General features: G+C 49.5%; 1 protein-coding gene across 4 annotated transcripts in view; it reads right to left on the bottom strand.

The window, feature by feature from the left end:
• Positions 1-229: 229 nt before the first annotated feature.
• The window catches only part of LOC111835700 (signal-induced proliferation-associated 1-like protein 2), a 76,596-nt gene continuing 49,018 nt past the window's right edge, over positions 230-27,807 (bottom strand). For 3 of the 4 annotated variants that reach the window (XM_023796273.2, XM_023796274.2, XM_023796271.2), the window contains 12 exons: positions 22,758-23,027; positions 19,691-19,840; positions 19,115-19,209; positions 18,831-18,928; positions 17,353-17,687; positions 15,434-15,658; positions 11,907-12,045; positions 8,114-8,315; positions 5,323-5,454; positions 1,850-1,967; positions 1,646-1,727; positions 230-1,446 (listed from right to left, as the gene is read on the bottom strand). In XM_023796273.2, coding sequence (XP_023652041.2) covers positions 1,300-1,446; positions 1,646-1,727; positions 1,850-1,967; positions 5,323-5,454; positions 8,114-8,315; positions 11,907-12,045; positions 15,434-15,658; positions 17,353-17,687; positions 18,831-18,928; positions 19,115-19,209; positions 19,691-19,840; positions 22,758-23,027 — 1,993 coding nt within the window. In that variant the 3' untranslated portion in view covers positions 230-1,299. The remainder of the gene's footprint in view (positions 1,447-1,645; positions 1,728-1,849; positions 1,968-5,322; positions 5,455-8,113; positions 8,316-11,906; positions 12,046-15,433; positions 15,659-17,352; positions 17,688-18,830; positions 18,929-19,114; positions 19,210-19,690; positions 19,841-22,757; positions 23,028-27,807) is intronic. The other variant, XM_023796275.2, reaches the window with a different exon arrangement.

The following is a 27,807-nucleotide window of genomic DNA, read 5'->3' as shown; positions in this document are numbered from 1 at the left end:
GGACACACACACGCACACGCACACGCACACACACACACACACACACACACACACAATCAGCATGTCGAAAAGCAAACCCTGTCAGGACCTCCCCACAGGTCCCGTTGTGTAAAGCCAGGTTTGGAGATGAATTTCAGGCAGATAAATCAGCAAACAAATGAAAATTAATATTAACCCCTGTCCTTTACAGCGTGTATTCTCCCCAAGGAGGGCGGAGGCAAGCCAGTAGTCATATCCTCTACATTTATTTAAATAAAAAAAAAAACATAATAACAGGCAAACAAACGAAGGTCCCGTCTTGAAATGAAACAATTTTACCAAGAAAGACATCTGTAAAAGCTTACAAACCAACAAACTGTAAACTAGCAGCATCCAAATGTTGGAGTCTCAAAAGAAAAAAAAAACATCCTTTCCATATATATTTTATATATATATTTATACATTTATATATAGCCCTGGGCAACTACATACATATTAGCCCGCACAGAGCTCTTTTCGTAGTGCAGAATAAAGATGAAACAGGTACTCTTACCAAAATAAACAATTTTGGGTTAAATAAGCTTAAATAAGGGTGTTAAATACAGGAGTATCTGAACAGGGACACACATTGTGGCATGAAAAGCAGTTACCTGGCCACCTCCCCACGCTCTGGTCTAGGCTGACTGCATAAGAACTGATTTCGCTGGACTCAACTATACATACGGAGTTATAATCTCAGCCAGTCATGGACGAAGGCAAGTTTTACACGAAAGAACGCAGTTAAAACATAATGAAAAAAAAGTCTTACACTGTTAACGTCAGGCACCGGTTCCTGTAAAATAAATCGCTAACAGGATTGTGACTTTAGTGCTAACTGTTAAACACAGTTTTGTGACTACAGATCTTCATTATTGCTACAACGAGGTGACAGTGGACATAAACAACATAAAAGCAAATGGAAAAAAGAGCACCATTTTATTTTGGAGATCTCTTGGTGGGTTTGTTTCATACAGATAGAGATGGATTTGACCGTTCCTGCTAATGGGGGTGGGAAGAGAGGAGTGGAGTGGGTTACATTCATTTTTTACCACTGTGTTTTCACTGGTGTCCGTCCCTGCTGCTGTGACAGTCCACCATAGGAGACCCTACTCGTTCATTGTCCTTAGCTTGTCCTTGGGGGGGTTCCCAAGCCAGTCCCCCATCACCACCCATTCTACTTGAAGATGACCAAGTAAACAGTGAGATATCAGTTCCGGAACCCCGCGGTCCTGCTCCGAGCTTGCCCCGTCAACACCGGCCCAGGTTCTCCTCATGCTGGCCTCATGGTTTCTTATCAATGGTGTGGAAGAACCACTCGGTGAACCTGCGCAGCTGCGCCGCCGCCGTCTGGCTCTCCTCCTGCAGCCGCATGTTGTCCTCCCGCAGGTTCTGCACCTCCACCTGCAGCATGACCTTGTCCTCCTTTTCCTATGGGGAGGGGGGGGGGGAATAAACAAAGAACATGCACGCTCAAAACAGACACGGCCCGTACCAAAACAGCACCAAAACACTGACAGATGGCCTGCGCCAGCGCTAAAACTGCATCATCACACCCACAGCCGCATTACAAATGCATCGCTCTGACACCAATGAGCCAATCTAATTTCCATGGAGACCACCGCCATACCTTTCGTAGGTCGAATTGCAGCTGCCTGAGTATCAACTCCAGCTGGTTAACTTTGCCGGTGAGTGTTGCAGGGGCGCTCTCTCTGATGGTCAAAGAGCCAGAGATGTTGTGGGAGGGGTCAGATAAGGGGTGGAGCATGTGGTTAACCATCTAAAAGTCACCAGGGTGCGGTATTCACCCATGAATGGCCAGAGCCCCACCTACCCTGCCTCCAGAGCCACGCCCTCCATGGCGGCCATCTGTCTGGTGAGCTCCTCAGAGATCTGCAGCGCCTCGGTCCGCTGCGTGTCCGTCATGGTGCAGAAGGAGGCCACCCGCTGGTCTGGGGGTGAACATACAGCTCTTGTCAGGAACAGCATGCATTTGTTCGCTTTATTTGGCCCCCAGGCTTCTGTATTTATATCGCTGACCAGCTAAATTTGACCACTTCTGCAAGTGGACAGGAAGCATTTCTGAAGAAGGAGCAGGACCCAGGGGCCAAACATTGATGGTTTAACTACAGTGTGAAGACATCATGCATCGAACCAGCCGCCACCACTCTGGCTGTCCAGCCGAACATCACACGGTCACTGACACCCACACACTCACCCCACAAGTCGAAAGCAGAGCTCATTGGACTCACACTGCATCCATAAAGGTATTCAGTACAAATCCCAGAATAAAAAATATCATTTATGCTATTTATGCCTATAATTTGGAGCCTCAAGATTTGGGGGAATTACAAGATAGACAGACTATGACAATAGCATAACATGAAGTGCAGGAGTGACAAGTGACTATTATCGCAGCTTATTGCACCGTATTGTACGATGAATAGTGATTTCTGTGAAACTGCAAGGGTTCATGAACAGGAGGAAGGAAGAGGAACAAGGAAAATAAAACCTCACAATTCACAGCAACAACATGCACCAAAGAGGCCAGTATGCTACACGGAACGCCTGGATTCGACTTCTACCGCGATTACAAGTTGCGTCACGCTAATCCTGAGATCCGGTAAAGTGGAAACAGACATGACCCAGCACAAACAGTCATTGTTTCTCCCAGTGTATTTTTTAGATTTTAATCAGGATACAAGGATGTTTTGATGGATTCCAGAGGAGATGATTTTCTTGAATTACACAGGGAAAACGGAGAGAGAACCGAGAAGAACCACAGCTGATGGATAACCCGGATGCTTCTTCGATTCCTCCTGAAGCATCGGATTTCCATTCATTTGGGAAGCCCTCAGGAACAGAAATCAAAGACTGAAACACAAAAAAATGACCAGAGTGCCAAAACCGTCCTGAGACCCCCGTGTAAACCAATAACGGAAGAAACGCTTAACTGATCTTGAACTGACCTATCAAACCTGCAAGGCCCAAGTGATAGCAAGATCTAACAGCATAGCTAGTCCACCGCATATGTGACATAATTGCCTGCCTTATGGTTGAATCTTCTGAGGGGGCACCAAATTAACAAAGTAAATTAGGCAGTGACGTTTTCCAGGGCACCTGGTGGTGAAGTTTGCCTAGGGGACTGTATCGGCTTTGACTAATACTGGCTTACTAGTCGGGTGGGTTTATAAACCCAACCAGGGGTACTGAGGCTAGCAGATGCCTGGACTCAAGGCCAAGTTGACTGACGACCAATAGCACCACATCGCATACGGCTCCTGCACCAATGAATGCAGCTTGGATGCTCAGCGCTGATCCAGCGGAGCGGGTAGGTGAGACACTCAGCCACTAATTTACCGCTCATGATGAATGAGAGCACAAGCACCACAAGTACGAGAGGACCCTTATGGACTCACAGGTCATTTATCAAAGCTTCTGTCTTTGAAGTGAGCACAAAGCCCAGGGCATGTCTGTGATCATTAAAGATCTCAAGGCATCCTCAGCAATAATACTGCAGAAATAATTGCCTTATGTTCCCATGACTGGGACATGGAAGCTTCTCACTTTTGATCAAAAAATCTTTAACTGGATACACAATGAATTTGCCCCTACCATTGTTACCTTTTCTCTAAGTCATTAAAAACTCTCCTTAATATATAATTCTTTGAACCAAGCATCAGATTCTGCGTTCCCTTCACCAATAGCCTTGTCTGTCCTTGTTGTAGTTCATGTAAGTGTATGGAGTGTCTTGGGTCCACGCGACTATGTGCCGCTCAAAGTCAAGAAACAGACTTCTGCACTCGCCAAGCCACTAGCCATGCCTCACCGATGGACGGCTTTCCCACGCAGCACAGTAAGCTCAGTTAGACTAAGGAACTCCTTCAGGTTGACGTTACTTATCACAAAGTAGACAGTGAAACATAGACGAGCTTCAGCGCACTGATGGGGCCTGGTGCGCATCTTTAACCATGTTCATGCCTGCCCTGAGCCACAGAGCCCCTCATTATGGTACACATACCCTCTACAGCAATTACATCCCCTCCTCCATCGAGCAATTTGCCCGTGCGACACATGGCTGGGCGGCCAGAAAATGAAAGGGTGGCGGCAGCAATTAAAGACAAAGAAAGCCAAAACAAAAGGGGAAGATCGTGTTTCCTTTGTGTTTTTGCCTGACATCCATTCGAGGTAAAGTGGAGCTCACGGGGATGCTCTGTGCATTGGATGTCTCCTCTCCTCTGGGCCTCGAACACCTTGGTGCGCAGCTGAAAGGCACCGTTAGCATTGTAGCCTAGCCTTTAGCTTTGTAGCTTAGCCTTTAGCCTTGTAGCTTAGGCTTAAGCCTTGTAGCATAGCTGTTAGTCTTGTAGCCTAGCCAGCCCGCTAATGGAGAGACTGTGCACACAGTCCACCTTTCATGAAATGACATGTCACCGTGAGTGTGTGTTAGGAGGGAGGCAGAATGCATAAATCAAACCGACAAGCAAATTATACCAGTCCGTCTGTGCTAATTTGATACACCCCCGACCCCCCTATTCTGACTGCCACCCACCGATTCACCAGCCTCCCCAAACATTCTTTTATCAATCCTTAATGCCACGCTGGCTTGCGTCTTAAAAGGCCGTCGCCATGGCAGCAGGGGTACAACCTCCCGGCTTTTGACAGCTACGGTTCCCGATATCGGTGCCAGCGACCTGCGTGTGGCCCGTATCTGGTGCATCCGGCATTGGGCGCCCCAGCCACGACCAGCTGTATCCGAGCTATGTTACTCCAATCTCACTGGGAACCCGTGTTCGGTGTACAAGCCAAACTGTAACAGCAAAAAAGACGAGTCTTTCATTTTCGCAAATGATTCACCGACAAGACGTTAGCGCCCGCGTGCTAAAGAGCCTTAACCCATTTGGAGTTACCAGCACCAAGAGACAGAGAGAGCTGCCTTTTCAAATGCAAATGGATGAAGGGGACTGAACAACTGTAATTGCCAAAAACTGGCAGGCAAACGCCTAATTACAGGAAGCAGTCGTTAGAGCCATTTTCCTGAGTGGCTGCTTGCTGGGTTTACGGCGTGCAAATGGCTTCAGTTCCTTGCAGAAAATACACCCCTCTTTTCTAAATTAGCACCTTTGAGAACCACCAGGGGGGCAAAGAAAACGGATGGAGAAAAAAAATAATAATCCGGGTTTACATAAAAACAGCATTAAGGAGTTTAGAAGCACTGTCGGACAGAGCTGGTGGAGTATTTCTCCAAGGCGTCACCTACTGCTCCCCTAGTGGCCAGGAGGGAAATAAACCAGCACCGAACCCTACCTTCAAAAGCTCGGGCAGCGCTGACCAGGTGAGACCAGTCGAGGCCGGAGGCAGTGTCCGGCAGGGGCATCAGGCCCGGGTCTGCCAACTTGGGCTTATCTGCCAGGGAGCCGTCTGAGAACCAGAATTCATCTGTGGAGACAGCACCTGGGGTCAGCGACCAGCCTGGCTGGCCAAACTCCAGCACCCTCTGGGAGCAGGTCCAGGTCGGGCTACGGGACGTACCCCAGGTCCGCTTTATTTAAACCCGAGCCAGTCCCCATGAGCTTTAGCCAACAAAAACAACAGCGCTATCTAACACTTAGCAGAAGCATTTATAAAATTGCTATTTACGCAGCTGGTTAATCACAGAAGTCAGTATACAGGCTAATGGGTAAACAGTGGTTCTCTGGGTATTATGTGAACTTGTAACCCTCCCTCCTTCTAAGAGGTGGCCATCCCGCCACCTTCAACACCAGAGACTTAGGGGCTTAACTTCTATCTTAGGAAAGACAGCCTGGACTAATGAGCCTCACTGAGTATTTAAAATGTCAGGAACTCTTCTCACTTCTCACCCCCATTAGAGAGTTTTGATGAAAAGGGAGGTAGTGAGGCAGGATAAAGAAGGAGGGAACACAGGGACTCTTTTTGCACCTCATTCCTCCCGAACCGGTCACCCCGCACCCGTTACAGCTGACAGCCGGCTAATGACCTTTGACCTCAGGCAGAGCATTTGCTGAATGTGACTCGCAGCTGCACAGGAAAGCCCAAAGCAGCCGTGCTCCGTGGGAAGGTCAACAGCAATACGGAGACTGGGTCGTATTCGACAAAATGAAAAAGATATTAAAAAAAAACACCCATGATTCCCTCTGGTGATGAGCATGATTGGAGGGACTGGGCCGAGATGACGGCTAGATGGTGTGTAGTGTTGGTAGAGGCTAAAGAGACAGAGATGATTGGGTCAGAATAACGTTGAACAAAATGGCTGCAGTGATCCCAAGCTGATCAAGCTGTTCTCACGTGTGCCGTTTGACAGCTGAGGGCCCCCATGTGCTGCTGTCAGGGCACCAGCAACTGGCCAGCCGGGGGGGGGGTCATCATCCACTCATCCACCCATCATCTCCACCTCCCTTCATCCGTCAGGGATCGAAACCGTCACCTCAGCGCCGCGCATTTCAAGAAACGAGACACTAGACAGGAAAAAGTCCCCCTGACCTAATTTATCTCCATCTCACAGCCGAACACTGAGAAGTCTCTCAGATTGTTTGCCTTCTTTCTTCTTCTGTGGTTGTGGAAAAACATGACATGTATTATAACAGTCTTCCAGACAGTCTGGAATCTGTCTGTGTCGAGTGACATCTATGTGGGGGGGGGGGTTGTAACTCGCAGACCAGAAAAGACCACCATGCATAGATGGCCCCCACCACAGGGGAGATAAGACATACGCTATCAACAATAGTCTGCCTGATTTCCCCATGCCAGCAAATGGTTGCTCCTCTTGTTCACTGGCCCTGCAAGGCCGCCCCCCCCCCCCCCACCAACTCTGCTGCACATGCTCAGACCTCACGGTGAGCCCAATCCCAGGGAAATATCCGGCCAGCTCTGACAAGTGGCAACTCATTACTGAAACTCTGCCAGGGACAGCAAATGTCAGATGCCTCATTGCAGTTCTTCACATACCGAAATCATCCAAGGGCTCTCCTCACCGTACATGTACATTCTGCCTCTTAGCTGACACGTCCACACAAAGCGACTCAGATTTATTTTTCCACATTTATCAGGCCAAGTGTTCCACCAGAGAAGTTCAGGTTAAGCACCTCGTTCAAAGGGATTCAACTGCTAGACCCGTACTGGAACACTGCTTCAACCCAAGGTCCTGAACCTTGTCAGTTCATGTCCATTTCTGGTGAATCTTGTCAGGCAGATGGTTGAGGGCCCAAAGAAAACATGAGCGAGAGCTGGGGCCTGGATATCATCAACGTCGGACAGTGATCGAGGAAATGAAGCGATCATGGACGCATGCCACGTTCCCTAGCAAAAACAGCATGTTCAACAGCGCACCTAAAGTCACGGTTGATGTCTGTGATTCTAGATCTCCCATTGCTGGGATATCAGCAGTTTTCATTTAGCCAGAGCAGATGTGGACACAGTTTCAGAGACTCTGAGGTCACCATTGGTTTGGAGAATCTCACATTAAACAGGTTTGAGGTCTCAGCTGTACAGGTGACACATGGTGGCTATTTAGAGTCAATGTTTTCTGTTTTTTTTAGCAACAGGGCTGCTCTTATTTTGCAGTGTGAAACCATGACAGAGTTTTTGGTTTCATGCACAGCAACACCTGTGATGACTATCGTTCAGTGGACTTGACAGCACTATTAAATAACAGATTTTTTAATAGGTAGTTTGTGGTCTGTTGGTTGGTCAGGCTTGAGATCCCTATTATTAAGCATGTCTGTGGTTAGCCTGCATTCACTGACACGTGATCACTACAAGTAAGACAGTCAGTGCAAACCCTTAGTGGTTTTTGGTCTCAGCTGGTCAGATGCATTCATGCTTGGCGGAAATTTCCAGAGCATTCTTCAATAAAACTTTGGACTCAGACTGGTCTGCATTTGTCACCAAAATATCTGTATTGTAGCTGTAGTTGGACCAGTATGCATATGCAGTATGCAGTATCCAGATTGGTTCAGAAACCCAGAACTTTTTTGAAAACCGGCAAGATAAGCCGGTTTCAAGAGGGCCACTATCCATCATGTAATCCTTCATGCTGGAGAGCAGAAGTTGGGTTTAGGTTATAGGTGGAAGTACTCACTGCTCAGATTGGACCCCCCAGGGCCAAGGAACGCACGGGGTGGTAAGGTGCTGTGGTACGGCGGCGTGGTGCTGAAGAGGATGTCACTGGGCAGCACCTGGTCCAACACAGAACAGCGGGAGGCAGCAAAGGACGTACACTTCCTGTTCCCGCACACGCTCTCGTCCGACAGGGTGCGGTACAGCGTTCGCCGTGGTGACATCTGTGGGGAAGAGAAGGGAAAACAATCATCGTATGGTAGATTCAGGTCCAGGGCATTCTGAGTAGGGAAAGTCAAAGTAACCAGAGGTTAGGAAGTTCTGCTTGAGACTCTATAGGGCCCCATACGGGACACGGATATCTCAGGTGAAGGAAGGGGGTGTTTCCGCAAACGAGCAGGGGGTCAAGGCAGCCGAATCAGAAGAATAACCCTGCAGATCGATTCGGCGTCTAATTGGCGGCACCGAGGGTCCGGCTCTTTGTACCGATGGTCTCGTGACTCTGTTTTAATCGCTTCATCAGATGAGTGAGTTTCTTTAGGTTATAATTAAAACAGGCTGTACTGGCACAGCGTGTAATTATAAACTGATCACTTTAAACACACAGCTTTAAACACACACATACATGGACTTTTTAAGGCTCTACTCATTGTGCCAGAAGCATTACGGCTGTTCGCTCAGACTCATCAGGGTGCGATTAGGAAATATCAACTGCATTAGATGGAAACGCTCCACAAACAGAGAAGGTCCTATACGGTTTCTATAATGGCATGCCTGTTTATATGTGTATATGTGCATGTGTGCGTTTGGCTGTATTCAGTACACAGCGCCTAGATGCAATTTAAGAGTCTGCACTAGGGTCAAATTTCTGGTCTGATATAAATATTGATATAAATATTGAGGCTCTGGGCTGCATTTGCTGCAAACCAATCTTGGCAGGGACAACCGACTCGCTCACCAGTAGGGACGCCACGGACTTTCCACGAAGAACATCGACCTCTCCCATCAGCAGCTTCTCTGTGTATTTTTATGTGGGCAGAGACTTGCAATCATGGGTTCCACCTGGCCGCTAATGTCTGTAATTAAACCCTGATCTGGTTCCTTAACGATGGATCCTTCACCACAATCCACCCTGACATGCCTGCTAAGCCCAGGCGATGCGTCCTAATCACAGTGATCGATCGCTGGCTCCAGCCCACGGGTCGAGATCTCTTTCCATCACCTTCTGACAGATTAACACCCCGTGCGACTCCCTGCATGAAACCGGCCTCGGTTGCACATTAAGAACTCCCTTCATGCAGCTGGGCGAGACCCCCCACATGGCCACCTGCGGTACCACACCCTTCAGCACAAAACTCTACAACTGTAAGTTCCTTTGAAAGACATAGATTTGCATAACAGTTACTCAGTATTCCTGGAAGCACATTTACAAACCAGCTATTTATTTTACTCAAGGGTAAAACGTAAGTTGGACCAGACATAAACCCACGACCTGCTTTTCAAGGGGATCATTTAGCTACCCAGAAATCAGGACCCAGAACAGATGCGGCAAACACAGGTCACCCATTTGCAGTTTTTGTGTCAAATCAGATGCTACCCCCCACCCTCTGTTACAGGCACTTGAAATGAAACCTAAGCAATCTGCAGAACAAAAAGACAAATACTATGTCATTCTACTGGGCATCCAGTACTAAGCTTTACATTCAGATAAGACTACAGGGCACAGCAGTGGGTGGAAATCTGTCCATCTGCAATATATTTTTAAGCAGATGCATTTATTGAATGTGATGTAAATTTAATTTTGGAAAAGCTGGGTTATACAGTCCCTTGAGCAAATGGTGTTAAGGGCCCAGCTCAGGGACCCAATGGTGAAATTGCATTAATGACGCTGGGATTTGAACCAACAACCTCCCGATCACAGGCACCCGATCTGAACCCACTAAGCCACACACCAGCCACCGATATCTGTTTTCAGCTTCGCGCTCTCATTAAAAGCCGATGTCTAACGAAGGCCGCTATCTTGGGACCTTTCAGCAGTTTAATCTGCGGCTTGGAGCTTCTTAGTGCTTTTTATTTCCCTCCCTCTTTTAGTTCAGCTTGACAACTTGACTGGCGTCCAACACGCCTCTGTATACGGGATGGAGCGCCCGAGGGGGCATTCATCACGCCAAACGAGTCGGGACCCATTTCCTCTGCTGCAGAGGGGTTACAAAAGCAACATAAAAAAAACACATGACTTGTTAAAGATGGCAATTTCCTCTCCGCGCCTCGCGCACAATGACTCCCATATCCTAGGAAGAGGCTGAGTAACGACCTGCCAGCCCTCAGATTAAACCAATTTATGCTGCTCACACAGTTGTCTGCACTCTCCTGCTCTGGGGGCCTGGCCCTCACCTCCCTGTCTGAGCCGGCAGGCCACGGGAAAGACGAAGGTGTGTCTGCTCTCTGTTGTTAATATTAACAACAATAGAAATGTGGCAGAGGTCCGGCCCGGATCCCGACGGCCGTCTCCGTTACGGACAACGTGGCGAGAGGTGCTGGCTTTCTAGGAATACGCCCCATTTTCTGCCCATCCCAACTCCCAGCACCGTTTCCACCCTCGGAGATGGACTTAGTGCAACCGAAGTTCAGGCATGGAGCCCATTAAAGCCTGAGCTCCAATTGGTGGATTCCGACATCCCGGCAGCAGGGAGGGGTGGGCCGACTTTACGGGCTCTGCCTGCTTTCACTTGTAATGTCATCTGCAATTCATTACGTGGGGGAAGACTGTGCTTTTTTATCACAGTACGTCTTACTTTGCTGCCAGGCATGTGGATCAGCTGACTGAGAGAGAGATGGAGCGCTAGGACTCAGGTCCAGGGGGGATGGAGCTAACCCAGGCCTGCGAGGAAAGTCTGACCTGAAATTAGTGCAGTGCGTCTGGAGGAGGCCCCGCCCAGCCTACAGGGGGCGCACAGGAGTCACTGCGTCAGGGTGTTACATATGCATCTCCATTGTGCATCCACTGGTTTCCACTTTGAGTCACGGAATTAAGCATCCCGGGGGGGACGACAGGGACATCAAACGCTGCAGATGGCGATGACTCCCCGGCTCTCCTGGGGGGTGCTAAGGGGGACCTCAGGATCCTACTGATTGTGCAGAACCGTGCCCCCCTCATTCATGATGTTGAGCGAGGAGGGAGGGGGGAAAAGAGGAGGCCCGGTTTGATAAGCTGCAGATGTTCATGCCCCCGCCATGCAGAAGGTGCCCCTCCAGGGCTTTAAGTCCTAGGGAATTATATCATAGAAGATGCCACTCATGGGCACTGTAGTGTAGGGGCGGGGGGGGGGGGGAGTTAGGACGATTCCAAGAGGCCCTAAAAAATTTGGAACACGATTCGATTGGTCCATGTTGGGAGACCAATACAATATGTTATCATGGGGTCCAAAATGCCTAGCGGCACCCCTGCCCCCACCCTACCCAGGGCAATAGGAGAGTGGCAGTTTCAAGGCATTTCTTACCGTAATGCTTCAAATAGGAGGAACTGTATCTATTGTTTGTTTGCCGGATTTCATTGGCCGGTTTCATTGAAAGTCCCGCCCCCCCTACACTGCTCCCCAGGTGCTGAATTTTGTTGTTGTGCACTGTGTGCTGTGGTGTGTCAACAATTACAACGAATCCCTTTCCGTTGTGGTTAAGGTTAGTTAAGGCTGTCATTGTTGGGATTAGAGTTTTACCCATAAAAATTAATAGATGGTTCCCACAAAGATATGAGTACAGGTCTGTGTGTGTGTGTGTGTGTGTGTGTGTGGTGTGTGTGCACAGGTGTGACTCACCATCCTTCTGCCCCTATCCCCTGGGGGTCTCTCCGGCAGTGTCGCCCTTGGGTGGTCGTCCTTGGAGAGGCTGCGCTGGAGCCGGGCACCGTGCTCGGCAGGCTGCGTCCAGCAGGGGGCAGCTGTCGCATAGAGCCGCCTGCAGAGGGAGAGGGACGAGGACAGTGTGTTCATCGCTGCGAGCCAAAACTGCGGCGGGAGGTGTATGAGCATCACACCTCGAGGCTGAAGGTGCGAGCTCTATTTAGGAATCGTGCTGACAGGGTGCGTCATACGGCTGCCCAGCACAGGTCACGCAAGCAGAAAGAGGAGTCAAAGCGGAGTCACCTGCGAGTCTGCGAGGAGTCAAAGGAAGGCCGCCGGCCAGAAACACATAGACCTGCTTACTATGGATGCTGAGCCAGTCTGAGCTGTCAGTATACAGGAAGTGACACATCTACTTAAAGCTAATAGAAGGGGGGGGGGCATAGCCGGTAATCAGTGGGAGATGGTGGGGAAGGCTGATCAAGGCGCTTAGGGGGGGGGTTTCCCACTCCGGTACCAAATGGCAGGGTGACACACAGCAGGCGGGCGGAAAAGAAAGGTGCCACTGGGGGGCCCTGGGGGGGGGACACACACACAAATGACTGCCAGGGGGCAGCCCAGGAGTCCAACGTGTAACAGGCTTGGGGGGGTATAGAACAGGGCTTCCCACCCCTGCTCCTGGAGATCTCCCACCCTGCAGAGCTTAGGTGTCGCCCTAATTTAACACACCTGATAGAGATAATCAGGCCCGTCTCCCTATTAGTGCCAGCTATGCTGAAGGGAAGCCGGCTGAAATAGGCTTTTCCACTGCTACCAGGACCCAAGCCGTACCCGAGCCATAACCACGCGATGTGGACCTAACTGGTCGCATTACCATCATCTGGTCAGAATGCACAGAGATACCAGTGTTTTGCACATGGATTATCTGAAGGAAAAGGAGTATATTCTATATATTATGCATTATTAGTAGTATCGCGCATCGCTGTGCATAAAAAAAAATACTATAGAACAGCTGAGCGGAATGGATCCGTAATGCATATTTACGCAAGCAAATGCTAATTCTGCTAGCATTTGATACTTGCATAACATGGCGATTATCACAGATGTGCTAGCAGAAATTAGCACCCAGTTAAAAAAAAAAAAAGATAATTGCATGTAGCAAATCATGATGTACACCGTGTGAACAATAAATAAGCGCCTCTTCAGTTTTACGTCACTGTCGCTCTCCAAACCTGGCAACGCCATTACCGAGCTGGAAAACCCAGGTGAGCTGTAACCGCATTGGAACTAGTCTCTCTTTGCAGTATGGCTCGGGCACCGCCTGGTTCCTGAGCACCAGTGGAAACGCGCGATAATACTGTGTGGTAAATAAGAGCTGTATCTTAGCTCTGCAGGGTAGCAGATATCCTGGAGCAGCCCTGGTGTAGAAGCCCCCATCTCTGACCATTTTCTCAGTCCCGGTAAAGCTCAACGCCCCCCCCCCATCATTTGCTCATTTTAATTACCCCCAGTAAACAGATCAGCATGGGATCTCTCAAATCTGCCGTTTAGCTGGTGGTTTAAAGAGCTGACGGATAATCTCAACTAGGGGGTACGTGAGAACGTAGTTTCTGTAACCAGCAAAAAATGAAACAGTGCGTAAAGGAACGTTCTGCGGAGGAAAGGAGGGCGTGGAGAGAGTCACACCCCTTCGTAGGGAATTCATCTGTTCACCCTGAAGCGATTGTGGCGAAAAGGAATGAGAGCCGGATGCCGGCGCGTACCGGATCAGAACCACGGTTTTCACTGACGCGTGTTAATGTGTTGGATGTGTGTTCCTGCAGCACCGTGGCGGGGGAGATTGAGTGGTGTCTGTGGGGGGGGGGGAGCAATACAACCAATGAGTTGGCAGCACACAGGATGATGATCACTGTGATGGGGAGAGGGGCACAGGGATTCGTTGCAGGGCCTGGGGTGGGGGGTTCTGTTACCTGAGATGGGCTGACAGCAGTTATAAGGAGCAATGGGTGCTTTCACACCACAGGAATTTTTTTAAAGGATCATAACATTTTTCCAGAACCAGGGACTTTTGTCATGTTCACACTGCAGGAACTCGATTGTAGTTCCTCGGAGGCAGTTCCGGAATCCTTTCTTAGCTTCTACTCCAGACTCGGTACTTTTAGTTCGAACACAAACTATTGTAGAGGTGATTACAGCTTGCTGACTGGTTGACCACAAGCTCTGGTGCTACCTTGGAAATTATCCGGGAGTGTGGGGAAAAGAGACAGAAGTAATGGAGCGAAAACTGAACAGATGGAATTATTTTTGTACCTCGATTACATTTAATGCATCAACTAATACCTTTTTTGCTTGCATCTCCATATTTCTAAATTGGAAAATTCTATTAATAACCATTATACTCCTGTCTAATATCGCCGGTGTGGCGGTGAAATTTGCCAGCGCTTATTAGCGGTATAATGTTACATTGTTTATTCTGTGAAATCGAAAGATCAATTTACCGGCCAGATATAATAATGAATTATAATCATGGTTGTATAAATAAAATACACGCGATCGATCCCCCAGTATAGTCAAATTGATCCCCCCCCACAGGTGACACCTCCAGCTTCCAGTTTTGGCCAGTTCCTCATCAGCCTCAAGGTAGGACCATCTCGGGGCGTCTGCAGGTTTAGCACATCGGACTTTCGGTGTGCATGTGAACCGATGCGGCGAAGGGCCCGGAACCCTGTTCACATCGGCTGAATCTGAAAGTCACTCTGGATAAAGCAGCACCGCGGCCACAGGCGATAAAAACATGAGGAACATAAAAACTGAAATGCAAATCATTGCTTCTTCAAGTGTGCAAAAGAGACGTTTCACGAGAGCTTGATGAACCCCAGAATGAGAGCAGCGAGAGAGGCGCATCCCAGCGTGAGGATGAAGCCCGATCGGCCGTGTAGAAAAGCGACGTGAAAGATCTCCGTTCCCGTGGGACGTGGCTTCAACGTAGGATTGATGATGGGGGGTGACAGGCCGGGTTGGGCTGCATCTGGGATTATATGGATCTTATCTTGGAATTTTGGCACCAATACTGGGTGGGCAATAGCTGGTAAGACTAAGAAGGTCATTGAGATTCCGAGGCCATGTTTCCGTGGCGATGTGCATCGCTGCGATTGGCAGGGGAGCATGTGCAATGAGTCAATTCTCAGTGCTACAGATACAAATGGTGAAGCATGAGGGCGGGGAGGGGGGGCACTGTTAAAATAAGCAAGGCCTGGTGGCAGAGGTCACATACACAATTAGCTGGAACCCCCCTGACACTGTAAACAATCTGTAAGCTGAGGCAAAAGTGTATAATCAAACATGAAATGTAACCTTGGCACCATGAGTCTTGCGTGGTGAGTGACACTGGAGGAGATTCATGCAAATTTTTTTCTAAATGCCAATTATTTTCAAGAACAGACCTCCATCTTTCAGCTGCAAGGTCTCAGTCGATGAAATACGCAGCTGGTTGAGTCACTCACCTGCATGACGGCTGGCTCTCCGGGTCCACTGGCGGGGGACTCTCCCCCGTCTTCTTCCAGCCAATCAGATACTTGGTGCTCGGTGATTGACGGGAGTAAGGGCGGGTCTCGGGACCGCCGCCGTGTGCCCCGCTGCTCTGAGGGAGGATGTACACCTTGGAGGAGTCCAGCGAGGCGCTGATCTTTGAGCCGCGAGTGGAAGAACTGCCTGAGTGGTGGGATCCACTGGGAATGTGGGGGGGGGGGGAGATGGAGTCATGTGACCACAGCCACAAGTTACACTTGCTTTGAGCCTGTGGCTGTCATGGAGTGGCATAGAGAGGACCGCCATGGAAAAGGACACGATGACACAAATCATGACTGCGGTCTCGGCTCTGAGGAGCTGCTCAGAGCGGCTGGACAGAGCACAGGGGTCGGGGGGGGGCATGGCTGAGAGCTCACACAGTGGGGTGAGAAGGTCACGCTAAAGGGCAGGCATTGGCTAGCAGGTGGGGGGCACAAGGGGGAACTTTATGTGTGAGCTAGATAAGAAACACACGCGGGGGTTGGGGGGGAGCGGATTATGCTTATAATGAGAAGAGGCAGTCCAACAAGGGGGGAGCCTTTCAGTACTGCCTCTAAAAAAATCTGCAGTATACTTAAAAATACTCTATATGTTTGTTATTAGTATGTAGCAGTAAGCGCCTTGAATGGTACTATACTGCTATAATACTTTACCACCTACCAGCACTCAGGGGAGATTCTAGGATCATTTTAAAGTGGGTGGGGCATAAGAGGGGCCAACCTTCTCATTAGCCAGTGATATGTTTTGAATCAGTGAGTGACAGGGGAGGGGGCACGTTGCGGGCCAATCAGCTTTCAGCTCAGGCTAGTACCTCTATGGCTCCGCCCCTGTATATGCCCCTATTAGTAGTGTTGTAGTCAAGACCGCCTAAACCGAGACCAAGACATTGCCGAGACCGGAGGGTATCAAGACCAAGACACTGCCGAGACTTGAGGGTACCAAGACCAAGACCAAGTCCAAGACCAAGACACACTAAGGCGAGATCAAGACCAAGACTGGTCGAGACCAAGGCCAAGACCAAGACCAAAAACAGACTAGCACTAGAATCGACATCACATTACTCAGATCAACTGTAGAGAAAAAAGGCATTGCTGTAAAGTGTCATTACTCGTTAATCAAATTCATGTTATCTTTTCAATTATATTGTCCATATGTCTCTCATTTAAAATCTCCCAGATTTGTCATAGTTACGAGGCCTGATTGAAAATAATATTCTCAGCAATCCTCTCCTATAACCATTTTATCAGATGTCGTCAAGGGAAAGAGATGGGATGTACCAGAAAGATGTTCATATTAAGTCTCTTATACCAGGCCTCGGGTAAGCTATGAATACGGCTATGTAATGATCCTTTGCTTTGAATTGAAGAGAATGAGCCTCCAGATTGACTTGCACCTCCAAGACCGTGCTTTCTAATCAATGTAAAATACCTAATTTATTTGAATTATAACTATGCTATAGACTTCGCGGACATTTTCGGACATTTCTTTGCCGACTTCGCTATGATGCGATGTGTATGATGTGTGTGGACTATGAAGCACTGGCAGTGTCCATTGAGAAAATGTATAAAATGTAACGTTTTTAAAATAGATGAATCTGACTGGTTGCATTTGAATTGAGGCGCGTAATAATGATACTGATCTGTGAGGATGTGCTGTTTTCTCTTTTTTTCCCCATCCCATTGAGGCCGCTATGTCCGAGACCAAGACAAGACCGAGACCAAATGGAGTCGAGACCAAGACAAGACCGGTCTCGAGAACTACAGCACTACCTATTAGTACTTGATACTACTCTTTGTTCAGTCTTATAATTCTTTATACTTCTGTCTGTATCTGCATGGGGGGGGGTGTCCCCTACCTGGAGTGGGAGGAAATCTCGCTGAGGTCTCCAATGCTGCCGTCACCCGCATGGCCGGCCATAACGGCCGAGGCAAAGCCCTGGATCGCGACCCCGTCCTCCAGGCCCTGCACGAGGAGGCCGCGAGTGCCTGCCGGGGGGGGCGCCGTGCAGGGCGCCGTGTCGATGCCGCTGTCGGTGGACGCGCCCTTGATGTAGGTCAGGCCCAGCATCTCGGGGTCCATCAGGTCGCCGGAGCCGAAGTGCTTGTCGTCGCTGTTGCTGGAGGCGTTGCTGGACAGCGTGTTGCTGCTGGAGTGGCTGGAGCAGTGGCTGGGGCAGCCCTTGTCGCCCATCTGCAATGAGGGGGTGGGGTTACAAGGTCATCCTCCAATCAACACACAATTGGAATTTGTTATTTATAGGTTAGATAAATAACCTTATCCATACAGAAATTGAGATTGTTGAGGTCAAGTTTCTTTATCACCATGCCCCCTGCAGGCCACAGAAAAATTGCCTGCACCTTCTGCTAACCCTCTCCTGCATGCTCTTCAACATCCTTCCATCCTCTGTAGCTTTCAGTTAAGCAAACCTTTGCAATCCCCCTCCCCACCAGCACAATGTAAAACTATGATTAAATCACAATGAACAAAAGAAGAATTAAAGCCTTCTTTGACAGAACAAAAATACCAAGAGCGCTGTGGTTCCTACATGACTATATTTAGCACCCCGATTTTTTTTCCAAGCTGCTGTGCCAAAAGAAAAACACCTGAACATGGGCAAAGTCCGAAGAGGCAGCGAGGCATGCGTGTGAACCAGCAGCGGAACCGCTAACGACCTGAAGGTTCCCCTTTGGATCCAAGGCCCTCTAGTACCTTTGGACAAGGGGCATAACCCAAAATTTCTAACTGTGCAAATGTGCAGGACTGAATAAAAGCGGCTGTTTAATGTACTTACATGATTCTTTGTTAAGCTCTTTGATGGAGAACTATGGTGGAAAAAGCACTACATACAAGTAAATTGATCAAAATTGAATAATATGACTATAATATGTGTTTGTTAACAGTAATGTATGGCAGTGAAAGCTAATTGGCTTACGAACAGCATTTTCCATTCTGTCCCATTAGCCAGAATTGACTTCCTAGCACAGTTCTTGGCTGGAAGTTGAATTCTGGATGTTTTCATGCGTGCTTAATGAGCCCTTCGTCCTGTAATGGGTGCATCTCATTGTCAAAAGGTTTAATTGTTTAAAAATAACCGGAAACAAGCCTGCATGATGATGACAGAACCCAGGAGACGGAACCAAAAAAAATAAATAAAACTAACCAGCTGGGTTTTATACTATTGACAAAATCACTGCAGGCAAGGGGGGGCCTGACCTTCTAGAGCCTTCCGTCAACACGTAGCATATGTAGGCTGACAGGAGGGATGCTGAGTCCCGCCTTCCCAGGCTGCCTGCCCCATCCATCACCAGTAACCCTGGGGTGGGGGTTACTCACATGGGGCAGCTTGGGGGACTCCTTCCCAGCATCCTTCTGCAGACTCCTCTCCTTCAGCGAGTTCAGGATCTTGGTTGAGGGCACATGCCACTTGGCCTCTGCATAGACGGGCGGACATCGTTCCCACAGAGTTAGGAAGATCGACAATCGTGAGCAAAAGTCGGTCGATGAGTGTCGGGTACGATCTTGAAATTAGTTTGATAAGCGAACAATCGAACAATAACGACGTCGTTTAAATCAGGGTTCTGTTTCGTTGTGGGCCGTGTCTGTGCATCGTCCCTCACCGGCAGAGCGGTTCCTCTCCAGCATGGGCTCCCTGTCCTTCGGCCCGTCCGTCTCATCAATGCCAGTCCGTTCGTGGAGAGCTGGGGACTGGCACCTGCGAGGTGACACAAGACATTAATGCATCATTACACCGCCAATACGGCCCACCCAAGGGGTCTGCACCAGTCAGGCCATCATGTAGAAGGGCTCCACGTTCAAGGCCCACCGGGCGACCCGTGTGAAGCCCAGAGATTTGGGGAAAGGGGGCGGGGTCAGGATGGGGCGGGGCCACAGTGCCCGCTGAATCCCCTGCGTTTCAGGTGAAGCGCTGCTGAATGCACTTTGGCACAGCTGACCAGTGTGTCCGGGCTGACCTAACCTATTCGGAATACAGCCAGCATTCCCATCTGAGATCAAATTCCACACCGGAGAAGCAAATCCTTATTGGGAGGTGATAAGAACAACTCTAGATCCTTAAACATTATCCTTCCAAAGACGATTTTCCTGCACCCACGCTAGCCCCCCCTGCCCCCCTCGCCCGCCCAGCTCCAGCAGGGTGTGATGACAGCGATGACCATGACGGCGATGCCCCCTACCCCTCGTATCCCCCCTGCTGTGCCCATGTGCCACTGCCACAGGGTCCCGGGTCACTGGACGACGACTGGTTGCTTGGGGAGCTGCGGTAGTGCTGTGCAGGGTCCCCCTTGCAGCATGGGGGCGCTGATGAGCTCTCTGAGTCCTGTGTCCTGCAATGCATCAAATAGAGATCTTGAAACTTGCCCATCAGGGGGTCAGTATCTTGCGGATTATGGGGTCAAAGGTTAAATCCCCAGGGAGTATTAAAAATAAGATGATATCCCTAGCAAACAAACAGTGGTATATAGAGTATAATTGTATAGTATAGAGTATAAATGCAAGTTTTTGGATACTGGATGATGGTATGAATAATTTATAAACTGTGTGAGTTACAAAAAAGTTACATAAAGACTCATCAGACTAGAACATAAGATGATCTAAAAAAAAACCTGCAACAGACGCTCCTGTGCACATGTGCATCGCAGCGGCGCAGTAATTACTGCAAGCAGCTGAAATCAAAGCTCGCTCCTGCACTGTCTGGTCCACCTGCGACGCCAGCTTTGGAATGGCCATTTTTCTATCCAGCTGGATCTGTGCACCACCCCCCCCCCACCGGAATGAGAAGCCCGAACCTTACGGGGCAAGAAATGCACCTGCTCCTCATCATTTCTGAGGAGAAGACGGCAGGGGCCCAGGTTCGAAAGGACAAATAAGCTGGCCTGCTCCCATCTACAGTAGATGGAGGGTAAACATTCCCCCAGCGGAAACAGATGGCCCCATCCTATTTATATCAGAGATGGACCGCACCCCCCCCCCAGAATGTTACAGAGGTGATCTGTTTCCATGGGCGAAACCCAACACCCCCAGGATTTTTGGCAGTGTTGCTGAGAGACACAAAGGGGAGGCGAGGAAATAGTCTGAGAGAGCCTGGATCCAGTCATCAAGCGACACCCCCACCCCCCCGCCCCCCCCACTTCAGCTCACTTCTCCCTCACACATCTGCACCCCCCTGTCGTTTACGGGGGATTCCCACCACCGGCCTGTCACCCATCCAGCCGCACTTCGTACCCTGGCACGACCCCCCCTTTCTGTATTTCCTCCCGCTGAGGTGCTATTGCTCTCCTCACACCTCTCCACGGTCCCCCCCCCCCCACCACCTCCAACACCTTTAATGAGAAACAGCTCCCATTCCTACTCCAAGCTGCATACTGGTAAGACTTAATGAAAGAATCTAAGGGAGGATGGGGTGGGGGGACCTAGGAGGACTATGTCGGGTTGGGGGCCCCCCCCAGCCCCACAGCAGCCCCATCCCCCTTGGGGAAGTGAATGCCCACACAGCATTAAGGAATCCAGCCTAGCTCGCTCATTTTTAAAACAACGACTTTCTGCCAGGGGGCCAGATGACATCACCGGTTGGCAGCCCAACTGCGGAAGTGGCAAAAACTTTTACAACCTGCAAAGAAACTAGAAACTGCAATGCCCCACCTGCCCCCTCCCACACCTGGAAGTGATCATGTGACATCCCCGGGGGGCGGGCAGATTCACCTCTGCGTGTGGTGGAGGACTGAGACATCTCTCTGCCTGAATGCTGACAGCTAAAGCCGCCATCTCTCGACACCCACCCACACCCCCCTTCCGGAAGAGTCAAACGACGGGAGCGGCGATAAGGTGACCCCTGGCCGTAGACGCAGGCCTCACGTGGCTGGTAGCCTGTCATTTCATGCCATTGATTCTGCGAGACATGCAAACATGTGTCTGCATCGTAAAGGTCTCAAAGGACATAAAAAAAGAAACAAAAAAGTAAATGGCTTGTTTTTTTTTCCGTTGCTCTGGGCTTAAGCAGCAGAACTATAAACTCACAGAGCTGACAACCGTTTATTGCGTTAAACGCATCATGCTACACTCGGGGGCTCCCTGGACGCCACAGCGTGACGGACATCAAGCCTATAAACCGAAGCATTAGTCTAATAATAAGCCTACATACGTGGTTAATAGCCAGCTAAATGGATCAAACTCGATTCTGCATTTCAAAAGCGGAATGACACTCGCCGCTCCATGTCTACAATTAGCTCATCAAATCCTGTCACGCGTTAGCGAGCGAAGCGGCTCCTAATTCCCATTATACATCCTCTGTAGTACATCCGCTTTTTTTTCTTTAAACACGAAGCATTGAAACCGTCTGTCAGTCGCATCGATTGGTGACGGCCAACTGGAACGATTAACGCGGCTAAAGACCAAGCGAGCTGACGCCCAAAGCAGATATTGATGGCTCTGGAGTTCAGATCATCCCAGGAATGGCTTTAGGCTTAAAGACTGTCAAGCAAAGCTGACATTCAAAAAGAAACATTCTTAGGATTCAGTCTTTTACAGATAAGCCAGAAATCTTCAGGTCTCAAACAGAGCAGTATATTAAAGTACGACTTGCTCTGAGGTACTGGCCGACGTTAACTGAAGGATACAAGATAAGATGGCAGAGAAGTGTTTTGTTTATGTTTTTGCCAAAAATGGGTTCTTGCCAAGTACCGATTTGCCAAGCCTAGGAGTCTGAAGAGTTGCCCCAGGGGGAGACACAAGAATGTAAAAGGGTGGTGGGGGGGGGGGGGCTGCCAGCCTCCAGAACATTCTACATCGCCAAAATACCAAACCGTGACCTTAATTTCTACAATAAATAAATAAATAAATAAATTACAAATCCAAAAACCCCAGTGTGCAGTGTGAACCCCAGTGTGCAGTGTGAGAAGTATAAGACCACCCCATACTTGGGGGAGGTAGGAGTGCAGTGTGGGTGTTTCCTGAATGGAGGGAATTAAGCATGAATGGAGAAAATGAAGGGGGGGGTCAAGAGGGATGGACAGAGAGGAGGGTCCAGATTAGATTAGATGGCAGCCAGGGGGAAAGATGGATGAAAAGGAGTGAGAGAGGGGAAGAAAAAGAGGAGGTGTGTGGAAGAATGACAGAGGGAGAAAGAGGCAGTGATGATAAACAGTGGAAAGGAATAAGGGATGGAATGCGGAAGAGAGAGAAGGGTGGAGGGTGATGAAGAGCAGAGGAGCTAAGGAGAGGAGAGTGTCGGGGGTGGGTGGGAACCTGGAGGGGTCCGGCAGCTTCCGGTCGAAGGAGGTGCTGCGGGGAATGGGCGGAGCCTGCTGGAGGAGCGGCTGGCAGGGTGGGCGCTCGGGGTCCTGGCCGGGCGAGCTGCGGCACTGGACCGGGCCGGCCGCAGCGGTGGCGTGAGCCGGGACGGGCATGCGGTGCCAGGTGGTGTTCCTGCGGAAGGGCGTCTTGTACTCGCAGGGCGTCCCCTCGCTGTTCAGCTTATACTCCACCATGGGGATCCGATAGAGCTCAGAGCAGCCCCTGCCAAGGGCGACAGCACAGGACAGGTCCGGATGAGAGGCTGCTCGGGTGCGCGTGTGTGAACCGTGACGGGGTGTCAGGGCACCGCAGGGGGTGGGGGGGGCTGTTTCGAGACAAAAACTCCAGGTGGCATATTAGCATTGAATCGCTACGGGCAGTTTGGAGCGGAAAACTTTTTCTGCTGGCAATCTCTCTATCGGCAGATGTGTCGGAAACCAGACTACACGCATCGGCCCTCATTCCGCCTCGCCCTCTAGTGATTGCTGACCCAGAGATGCAGGGGGACACCCGGGCGGGGAGAGAAAAGAATAAATTTCATCTGGCAGGATTCCCTGCTATTTCCAAGGCAACCGAGACCGTGAAATATATTATAGGTGCTGAAACAGCCTTATTTAATGTCTGTCCGCACAACCGCACACACAGAAATATCCTTGTCTTAATGGCACAAAAGTCAACACATTTGTCTCAATATGAGAAATAACAAAAAAGCAAATAATATTGAAAACACGTGCAAGGGCCGAGCACATTTCACTGTAGCGTGCTGCTTAATGTCTCATGGCTTTCCTGCGGATTGAAAGCCCCGTTGTTGAGAATGTTCCATTCCAGACGCTCCAACACCTTAAGGTCCCCCTGTACGAACTGGTTTCTCCACCTCTGCTGAAATTCTTCAAAGCCCAGATGCACAGCTATGCTAATAAGAAATAAGCCAAGAAATACTGGTCAAATGTAGTAATTGGATCCCTTTGTATGTTACTGCCATACAACTACGAATTGTGAAGTGATCAGATTAATCAACTATAATTAATACTTGTTTACACTGTGTACCATCTTCTCTGTTTTGCACAAATGAATGTTCATCTGTGCTCTGCAATCCTTGCTGCTGTATGCAGAAGTATTTTTCCCCGGGATTAACAAAGTTTATCCAATGTAATGTAATGTAATATAATCTGACCTTTAATTAAGGGGCATGATGCTACCCAAAACTGAGGAGAGGACTTAACTCAGTCGGTACTCTTGTGACACAATGCACACCCAGACCAGAATGCCCGTGAACAGCATTGCTTCATGTCAATACACACTGTGTTCACCTGGTGTTAAGCGCTTAGGGTCTTGCACCAGTATTCCCACCATCAGGACCAGTAAGACCAGTGTTTCCGCCAGCTGGACCAGTAAGAGGTCGTTAGTCTTCCAATCATCGTCATTAAGCAGAAGCTTTTAATTTTACTCGCTACCGGATTTCAGCAGACGTATGTCCAAAGATGAAATTCAACCAGCTACCTTGTGTCGACGGCTGGTCCCACAAACCCCCTCACACAGAAAGACGCACATGGACCATTCCAGCAGCGAGGCTGCTTCAGGGGAGACCGGCTGAGGGGAAAAAGTGGGCACCCATCAGCACGCTGGTGGAAACATTAACTAAGATGGAGTTCTGCCATCCTCTTTCGAGGCATCTCTGATTAGTGCGGTGAAACCGCGGCAAGAGTAAACAAGGGCAGATAGGGAAGAAAAACACGCAAACAATAATGACAGACTTATCACTGAACAAATCGGAACCAATCAAAACATCGCCTTTGCAACTTGCTCTCTGGAGTAAACATTTAGATGGATCTAGATTTTCCCAGATGTGAGATAAATTAGGAAAGAGCAGCGGTTAAAGCGAACATTTAATGAGGCTGCTACCTTTATTGTTAAATAGAATAAGTGGTTAATTGGGCATTTTGTCATGCTGCATTGAATCCGGTACGGATTTAATACGGCTAGGGAGAGTTTAACAGAATGTTCTGATCATCCTGCTCTTCCATGCATGACCAGGGCGCTGTAAACCACATTTACACTCCGGAACCATCCTGGCAATAGCTGGCTGAACTTCCACACTCCGCTCACGGAGAGAGCGTTTCTGAAGAGCTGGATATGTTAAAATACATATAGAAATGTAAATATGAGGGATCTTTATGAGCAGAGGTGACCAGAGGTGGACATTTCAGGTCCAGAAAGTAAAAATCCAGACCAAGATTTCATTTCAACCAAACAGCTGAGCACTCAGTGACTGTGACTCTTTATACTCAACTGGTTGGTTGAAACAAAATTTTGACCAGGATTTTTACTTTCTGGACCAGAAATGTCCACTTTTGGAGTTGTCCAGGTTTCTCACAGCTAGACAGATAAAGCAGACGGCCACGACACCCAGTTCAGAAACGCACAGTCAGTCCCCTCATGGTTCCAGCAAGGCCTGGGAAGGACACTAACCGGCTGGGTGGATGCTGGGTCAGCGTCGACATCATGCCCTTGACATCATGTGTGAGTTGCACTTAAATCCTTCCTGAACTGACAGGTGTGGCACAGTTGCCCTATCAACACCCCCATCAAGTCCATTCCCATGCCCAGGGGCCCACACCAGCGTTAGGTCACCATCCAATGAGATTCCATTACGACGAGAAGCTCCTCAGATGAAACTTCTCCTGTCGCTTCGTAGGAGCATGAGGCTTAAAAAAGAAAAGCACCATTCATGTCTCCCCATGTACAACGCCGGTACTGTTTAGCAACATCTAACGATTCTTAACCCAGATCACCAGACACAGCCTGTGATTGACCAGCTTTGGAAATCTGTGCAGAAATTAATAGCCAAATGGCCTTTGGCTCACTGGATGCGAGTGAGGTAAACTTTCCCAGGCGACTTCAAATGTAGGGGGGAGAATTACTTGTATTTCATGGCAAAGCATCTCAAATAGTAGTAGTACTGAATGAGACCGTGTGCATGATTACAGAATGAAGCATGTTGGTGCGTTTTTTTGCTATTGACTCACATTAAAGGCAGTTCTCCTGTACTTGATGGAGGGGAGACCTTCTCCGGTTATGATTCCCGTGACCTGTTCCTCCACAGTAAACGTGCTATGACAGTGGTGGCTAAGCTAGTGTCGGGGCCAAACCTCACCGTGTGCCAGACGGCAGACCCCAGAGCCATCTGCCGTGCCAGGCAAACACATGTCAGGCCACGGCTGCGGTGCCCATTCATGCCCGAACGCTGATGTGACAACACCTGCATTTTCTTCAGCGCCTTCTCAGGAAAAGGTGCTGACTGGGGCAGAACGCAGCCCGATGGCTGAAGGACATTAAAAAAGGACAAAAAAATGCCTCTTGGACAAGGTACCTCACCAGAGACGAAGCTGTAAGCTGCCAAGGGTTCTCCAGTTATTCTCGTCCAGCGTTTCCAGCCATGCCGTATATGCGAAGGGCTTCCACGCGACCGCTCAGTGCTGAGGTCACTGTCTTTTCATAAAGCTGTGGTCAGTAGTCTTTGTTTTGCTTCCCCCCAACCCCTGGCTTTGAAGGCTGGTCGCAGCCAGAAAGTTTCCCACAAATTCCTTAGAGTTGACATAATGGCAAAGAAACAGGAGTGGCTGCTGTCGCCCAGGACACTCTGCACCCTGAGAGCGGCTCTTCAGTGCCCTCGAGATTCCCGTGCTGGCATGTGGATGCATGGAGGTCGGGGCCGGCTATCAGGATGGGAGCTCGTCCCACCAGGGCGAATGACGCTAACCGCACTGCGTATGCCACCCCCCCCCCCCCCCCCCAGATTTGGCCAGCTGTGAGCACAGCCATGTGTGGGAGATGAATAAAGGACGAGGGAGAGTCCCTGTGGGTGAGTGAGAGTGAGTGAGTGAGAGCGGGAAGAGGACAAGGGGGGGGTGGGGCAAACGTCAGGGAAACACTTACTGCACAAGCAGAGCCTGATCCAGGCTGGGCTACAAAACCCACCACACACACACACACACACACACACACACACACACACACACACGCACACAGCATCTGAGCTGCTGTTCTGCTTATGGCAGCAGAAAAAGCCCAGACATGTCAGGTCCATTAGCATCAGATAGATTTATGGGCTGTTACCTTGTAGGTTCCACATGTTTTTTTGTCCTTCTGGCTACATTTAAATGCTTTGCCAGATGCATTCTGGGTATCAGACAAAAACAAACACCTGTTCCTCCGGGACCCTGGGCCACCCCGACGTGACGGCCATTGTACCATTAATGTCCGGCCTTTGGCAGCAAACGGGAGCACAGAGTCTGGCCTCCCTGGCTTTGGGGCTTCTGTTTGTTTACCCAGCGACTCTGGCCACCAAAGCAGCTTAGAGCTGTACCATCATCGATTAAAATAAGAGGATTATCTCCAACCTGGGGTCAGTTTCCTTTGTGTTTTGATGCTAGCCAGTGAGTTGGGGAGGGGGGGGAGGGTGGACACCTGCGGACAGGGAGCAGAAACACACTCTCCCACCTGTGACTTCCCATGGTACTGTATGTCCCCTATCGCTCTACCTCAAAATCCACACCTGAAAGCACTTCCTGTTTTGATATGAACGTCCAGGAAATTGCTCCTAACATCGTTATAGCAGTTGTCAAGGCCTTCTGCTCCATTCAGAAATTTAGTTGTGACGGGCACCTGTGCTCTACATGCTGCTGTATGCAGTAATGTATCCCTGTGGATCAATAAAGTTCATATTAATTCTAGTTCTAATTTGAAATGTAATCCTAACTGAACTGAGTTTCACAGGACCTCTTTAGAGCGAGGAAGTAGGGAGAGGGCTTCCACCGACCACGTCTGCTTCCCCCCTCTGCTTCCCGTTTCGCACGGCGGCCCATCCTCGGACCGGACGCCTGGCGCGGCGAGTTGGGAGCCATCGAAGCGAGCGGGAGGTACTCTGCCATTAATCAAGGCAGCCGTCTTGTCATTAGCGGGGAAAACGCTGACTGTCACGTCAGCTGCTTTCCCGAGCATC

Source organism: Paramormyrops kingsleyae, chromosome 3 (genome assembly GCF_048594095.1).
Source record: "Paramormyrops kingsleyae isolate MSU_618 chromosome 3, PKINGS_0.4, whole genome shotgun sequence".
Taxonomy (NCBI): domain Eukaryota; kingdom Metazoa; phylum Chordata; class Actinopteri; order Osteoglossiformes; family Mormyridae; genus Paramormyrops; species Paramormyrops kingsleyae.
This window is presented reverse-complemented; position numbering and strand designations above follow the sequence as displayed.